Raw genomic sequence first — 7,269 nt, forward strand, 5'->3', positions numbered from 1 at the left:
TTATTATTATTATTATTATTATTATTATTATTATTATTATTATTATTATTATTATATTATCATTATTATTGTTATTATATTGTTATTTTTATTATTATTATTATTATTATTATTATTATTATTATTGCTATTGCTATTGTTATTATTATTATTATTATTATTATTATTTATTATTATTATTATTATTATTATTATTATTATTATTATTATTATTATTATTATTATTATTATTATTATTATTATTATTATTATTATTATTATTGTTATTATTATTATTATTATTATTATTATTATTATTATTATTATTATTATTATTATTATTATATATTTTTTATTTATTAAGGCGATTGTGTGGAAATCACAGACTTTTGCCACCACCATATTTGCACAAATGGAGAAGGAGAACGGTAAAGATCCATCTGAGCAGAATCTCAACAAAGTTGTCGATAATTATGTATGTACTATATTTAGCTGTGCGGAATATTCGTATTCAAGGTTCATTTTCTGAAATCTTCACCTTAGAATTGGGTTAAACACGGCTACAGAATCATCAAAAAACGCTTGGTGGCAAAAATTGTTCGGATTATGCCATTGGTGGCAAAAATTGTTCGGATTATGCCAGTCTGTCCGTCATAACGGAGACGATAAACAGATTCGTTTCTGTAATTGGAAGGAATCATCACTATGACAGTTTCGGATGTAGCTAATAGACAACTATTGGGAATTACGTGTAAAAGTGGCTGCCCCAATGATGCTAGGTGGTGGTCCCAATTGATATCGTTGGGGTAGTGACGGAAGTCGTCGTTTTTTTATTTAAGTAATTTTACACTCAACCAAAGGGACGCTATGGCGATAATTTTGAATTATGAAGAAAATATTCAGTATGTCACCGTGTTGCAGTAGAATCACGCCGGCCTTGCACTTAGAAAGTCTCCTGTTCAATCCCTGATCACGACATCATTGTTTTCGGCACTGACAAATCTCGTCGGAGAAAAACTTCTCTGCAAGTGGTGTCGTAAGACACGATGTTTGAACTCGCCGATAACAAGTAGGTCCCATATAATTGGGCCAATATAAATCGGTGTGTACCCATTGGTGAGAGGAGTCTCCGTTGTCCCTTTGGGGATGTACATACGTATACAGTATGCCTGAAAATATTTAATTATTAAAAAAGTGCACTATTATTAAAATGGACAATCATAATAAATACATCTATAAATTTTACACTCAAAAAAGTATGTATTTTCTTCAAAGCTTTATATAGGAAATACTTCAACTTTGTTCATATAAAGCTAAGTCTACAGACTTGCCACGATTGCCACAACTTTTTGAACATTTGGAGACCATTATCCCCCTTCCATCGCAGCTGAAGAATGCCAGCGGCCAACGCAAACGCAAGTAGTTGTAGCCCAGTTAATATCCGGACGATGCAGCCGCCTCAATTCGTATTGGGCCCGGATTAGTGGCACAATACCCACCACATGACCTTCATCTGTTTAGCTACCAGCTAACCCCACTCACCTGTCTCCTGATTCTATATGGACGTAGTCAGTCCAAGTTGCAGGATGCAGGAATTGGATTCAGAGGAAGCAGAACCAGATAACTGCATAAAACATACGAACATATTTTCGTTGCTACAGCAACTTTTTGTATCCATCTGCTTCATAAGTATCTGTGTCACAAAAAGCTGTTTAATATTTTTATATATTTTTTAATGTTTCCTTAAGACATCTTTTAAATCATTCGTTTTTTTCCTTTCTGTTAATAGATTGAGAACTGAATCTTTTGTCAACCTATTTAACCCTGGCAATTACACGATTGTGCCATGAAAGCACCATAATTTTCAGAATATGTGGAAAATATGAAGCATTTGAAAGAAAGCTTATTTTCTGTTCTGCGTAATTTAGTGTATTTATGTGTTTTTTCGTCGAATTTTCTTAGAAATCAGGAAACAAAAACTGATAAGAAATGAAGTACTCGTATGTTACTGTGAATGGCGAATGTTGTCGTGGAAACCTGTTAATTCGTGTACGTATTTCGACAGGCGAACAACGTACTTCAAACGCTCGTATGAACATGACATTAATGTTATTTAATAATAATAGTTATTTAATTCCAAACCTTTCCTATAGTTTTTCTCCTATGTCATGTAGAGCGAAGCTTATCCATCTATTCCCCAGGGGCCCGTCAACCAAAAACTCGTCCAACAAATGAATCAACGTTTTAGTGCTGACGTTGTTGAAAGCGTCTTCGAAGTCGGATGCAGACAGCGAAGTTTCTCTCAATGTGGTGTACTATCTCATGTAATGCGTTTGCCCCTGATCCACCCGTAACTATGCATGTTGATTGTATTTAAGCATATTGTTTGGAATGTTTATCGAGGCGTCGACTGTGAGTTCCATTGGCTTGTTTGACCATCGAGTTATTGACTTTTGATGTACCTTCTGTTCAGTATTCACTCTCTGTCGATGGCACTGCGTAGCTGTAATGATTTTAACGAGGATGCCTTATATTGTTTTCACCCTTTCCCCATTTCATTCGGTTTTACACAGAAATTTCTTGATTTTTGAATAGTAATTTACAATATCAATCTGTTGCCAACAAAATGCATTTGACGTTTCTAGTTATTTTGTTGTATACATTTAGTTGGTTTGATAGTTGTCCCAGAATACATCTGATTTCACTCTCCGAAGGGGGACAACTTTCTTTGAAAGACTTTACTAGCGCCTCCGTTTAAGTCTTTATTTTATTTGAATTCCGAACATAGTCGAACTGGTCTTGGATTTGTTTCGGAAGCTTATTTAAACCTAATATGCCAATGGTCAGAGAGTCAATACAACAAGTTGAACATATTTGTATATATCTTACATTTTTAGGCTGTGATGTACATCAATATAACACAGACGAATTGGTCCATTTAAAGTGCAACTTCCCCGTAACCTCACACCCATTCAAGATATTGTGGCAATGCAACTATAAGTGCGACCATTAGAAAGAAAGTTGTCATTTCCTTTCAATACAATTCCTGTTTCAATGTAATTCAAGATTTCTTCTCAAACTGTTTTTGTAGTTGTAGTATGAATACCATTTTCAATCAAAATCACCATTTCAAAATTCAAAATAAAAGAACATTGTTACCCAATAGCCACCAAGTGGCATAGAAAACGATTGAACAATCGATTGAATTATTAATGAATTCCAAGCAACGCTTTGCGAAAATTATTCTAAAGAAAACTGAATGGGCGGATAGGTGGTCAGAAGTGGTTTGAAGTTGTGTATTTCGATTCTCATTTCAAGGACATTTCAATAAATATGCCAATGATATTCATTGCTTAGAAAACAAACATATTACGTTAATTCAGACTTTCGCAATGTTGTTTTTTATATTCATAAATATGGATGGGAGAAAAGAACATTTGATTGCTTTAAATCAGAAATTCTCCGGCTAGAATGAATTATGGTGTAGTAATTATAAAAGTCCAATGCAATTGCAATGCGAGCATGAGTCACAAATGTAAGCCAAAGCCATCCTGCATGTTACAATTATTAGACAGACATTCGACATGGTTCGTTGACTTCCAGATGCAGATGCCACAAAGAAATTCTTCTGCATAATTCAAACAAAAACAGGAAGCTTATGAAATAGAAACAAAGTCAAATATTGTTCCATCATCGACAACAACGTCACTCATGCAGCCGACGACACCATCATTGGTCATCGTCACATCACCTCTTCGCCACATGGTTGGTCATCATTTCTAATATTTTAAGTAGAAAATTGCTATGAAAATATTTGCACACTTATTATTTTCACATGAAATTAGCCAAGCCGTTAAATGAAAGGGGAGAGGGGGCCAGATGGTAACATTGAAACGCACCGTCCATCCAGCATCGCAGTGAATGTCATTGGGAAAAGTCATCCATGTATTCTCGCCCTACCACTCATCTCCTTACGTAGAATATTTCATTTTCTGACTGTGAACTGACTTCTGCTAGATTGACCTGAGACTTTTCCCAAAGTGTTGAAAAATAGGAAAAATCTTCAACTGAAAAAAAATAAGATAAAAACAGAAAAGCCACATTAACATTATTACGGTATTTAGAAAATTATACTTTTCTCAAGTATGCATGCTTTTCCAAGCACCACGGAACCACGGAGCATGGTAAAACTGAACAGCAAAGAATACGCTGAAAAGACAAAAACAAAGCACATACAAACAAGAATCTTAAGACGGTTACAATTTGTTGCAAATTAATGCACAGAGCATAGAACGTTGCAACGAGATTCAATTCAAGCCAAACTTAAGAGAGGCAATTCGCAAACGCTAGTCACAGTGGATCGCTGTAATTTGAGATTTCCCTGGAAAATATGTGAAATTCTGTTTTTTCAGTTAATCACTTATAGCCAGTTTCTCTAATGCGATTCCGAACCAAATTCGTTCAAATTACTACGAAACTTCTTTTATTGTAAAACATTTTTGTTCGATTGAATACAAAAAACTGAAGTTTGTTAGTAATTCGAAGGAATTTGGTTTCGAGAGCACTTGTTCCAATAGTAGAATACATTTCGTGCACCTCATACTCTTACGCTACTTCTCGAATTTCCAATGGACGGTGCTCCAACACGAATTGCGATGAAGTAAAATGGAATCATTAGTTTCCTTTCGATTGTCAAGTAAGCACATGCGCACGTCAAGGCTTATTCGTATGTTTAACATCACTTAGACCTCAAAGTTTTCTACCCAATGAGAATCCAAAATACCAAATTACACCAGCGACTAAAAAAATTTTGCATACCTGTTTTTATATCTATTTTACTTTTCCAGGGTAGACAGCATAGAAAAGTCAAATATCTTAAAAACGGCTATTAACAAATGATTAGGGCTGCCCGAAAATTCAAACATTTTAATTTATTTCAGAATCGTTATGCTCCCCATTTTTTCCTCTTCGCCCTGATGAATCACTGTCCAGAAGAAAACTAAACGAAAAAACAAGAATGAAAAGCAACAGAAATAAAAGCATCAAGCGACACAAGTGGAAGTAGACAACAAAAACTGTTCACAGGTGCATGATGAGATATTTTTCCATCCGTTCGTTGTATTTCTGCTATTGTCCGTCTTTTTCCAGCTATAGATTTTCTCTACACAGTTATCAAATTGGTTCTCTTTTACCAACAAAATGGTGGTCACAAGTGTGCAAACACTTTCCAAATGCACACTTAAGGCAATGACCAAAGGGAGCAACTTCTTTCAGTTGAAGTTTGGGGATCAACAGATGTGCTATGCCAACTGCTATAAGAAGACAAAAACGAAGAAGAAGAAAATCGCACAGATCAATGGAATTTTTCCCAACAGTGGAATTCAGGTCCGGAACTTTGCAGAGATTTTTCTTGATTACATTACAGTGTTTCCATAATTAGTTTGGAGTGACCACAATCGCTTAACCGAAACAAAAAGGCAATATGCCACAACATGGCAACGCTTCAATGACAACCGCGATTATTCCTTTGCTAATTTCAATAAAAAGATGGTTGGGTGGCAAAAATAATTTAGTCGCAGGCAGTAAGTTGTTCGACTTTACAAGTATTGCAATATGGTGCGACTAGCACTGATAAGCTGCTGCTTACTAAGTCTATCGATAATATGGGGACCACGGTTGGACTTGGTTGCAGCTGGAAGCCTTACATCCAGAGTAACTGAACTCAACATTCAGGATGTTTTGCCAACATTTTCCGTAAAGAACAATTCGGAACCAGAGGACTTGGTACCATCCGAATCAAAACATCATGAAAAGGAAGAAAAAGAGGAAGAAGAAAGTTATGAGTCTGAATCAAGCGAAGAAAAATCCAGCAAACACGAAGAAGAAGTGGGAAAGAAAAGTAAAAAGCACCACAAAGAGGAAGAAGAGCATTCGAAGGGTGAGAAAGGTCATCACGATAAGGAAGGCAAAACGGGTGAACACGAAGAAGAGGAAGGTCATGAAAAGAAACACAAGAAGGGTTCGGAACACCATAAGAAACACAAGAAGGGAGAAAAGGGCGAGAAGGGACATGAATTCGAAGATCATGGTTCCTATAAGAAAGGTCACTCCATTAAGGGTAAACATCACGTACACAAGTTAGACGAGGACAAAAAGGAGAAAAAATACTACGACGAAAAGCACGACGAGGGAGACGAAGAAAAGCACGGAGAGTCGGAGAAAGACGAACACTTTAAAAAGGGCAAAAAGCACAAGAAAGGTGGCAAAAAGAAATCCGAAGAAGAAGAGAAGTATGGTAAAAAAGGCCACAGCCACAAGGGCCATAAAAAGAAGGGACACAAAGGACACAAGAAAAAGCACGAAGAGAAAAAGAAGTGGGGCCACGAGCATGGTGATGGCAAAAAGAAAGAAGAAAATGAAAAAAAGAAATGGAAGAAATCTGAAAAGAAGAGCAGCGAGGGAGGTGGACATGAAGACAAGTGGTAAACATGTAGTGAATAAATGTGAAGTTTTTTTTAGTTTTACTTCTTCACGAGAGCACACATTATAAACGACAATAAATGTTTGAGAGTATTCGACTGGTAATGTGTAATGTCTTATTTTAATTGTAGACTATATTTGTTTCCCTTATATGTATACCAAACAATATACCTGTACGTTACAAACTAATACAACTTACATCACTAAGTAAAGTTGCTTCGAACAAGCACAAAACATGTGGCTCATTAACTCATAGAGTGACCTAAATCAAAAATTGCATTTTTTGAATTAACAACTTGTCTACACATCCTACATTAGGTTGGGTATGCCAAAAAGTGGTATCTGCAATCAGTTTATGTATTTGGGTTTGTATTAATCTCTTTAATTTAAGAATTAAAAACATAAAATCCGTTGTTTTTAATTTTTAATGAATTTCTCATTGGAATCGAGCTTGATGATCAATGAATAATGCAAGTGAAAGAGGAAGCCGACGACGATTCGAACCCACACACCCATCACTATGTGACATGCATGTTTCGACTTTGGTAAAGTCTCCTCAGACATATCGGATGTGGAGCGGCTTCGATGTCCTCGAACTTTTCTTCTTTCAAATGCATTTTTGTTTTGTTTTTTTACAACAACAATGAGGATTTTCCCATTTAGTTGTGCTTTCATGACAAACGCTTAGCGCTGCCTTTGAAAGTAATTAGTTTGGCTCTGAAGATTGTTTTTTTTTTTAGTTGAAATAATCTATTAGTAAAAGAACGTTTTTTACAAGGATCAGTATCTGTGGTATTGTACGTATTGTAT

The 7,269-nt window shown here is 35.5% G+C and overlaps 1 protein-coding gene across 1 annotated transcript; it reads left to right on the forward strand.

Moving 5' to 3' along the window:
* The first annotated feature begins 5,592 nt into the window (after positions 1-5,592).
* Positions 5,593-6,465, forward strand: LOC141392594 (uncharacterized). The gene has a single exon (XM_073965524.1). The coding sequence runs from the start codon at positions 5,593-5,595 to the stop codon at positions 6,463-6,465; it is 873 nt and encodes a 290-aa protein (XP_073821625.1).
* The last annotated feature ends 804 nt before the right edge of the window (positions 6,466-7,269 follow it).

The sequence above is a fragment of the Musca autumnalis genome, unplaced genomic scaffold, assembly GCF_047663935.1.
Source record: "Musca autumnalis isolate F117 unplaced genomic scaffold, ASM4766393v1 scaffold_2, whole genome shotgun sequence".
NCBI lineage: Eukaryota > Metazoa > Arthropoda > Insecta > Diptera > Muscidae > Musca > Musca autumnalis.

Coding starts and splice junctions, on each gene's coding strand:
- LOC141392594 (XM_073965524.1), top strand. CDS start 5,593: ATGGTGCGACTAGCACTGATAAGCTGCTGCTTACTAAGTCTATCGATA.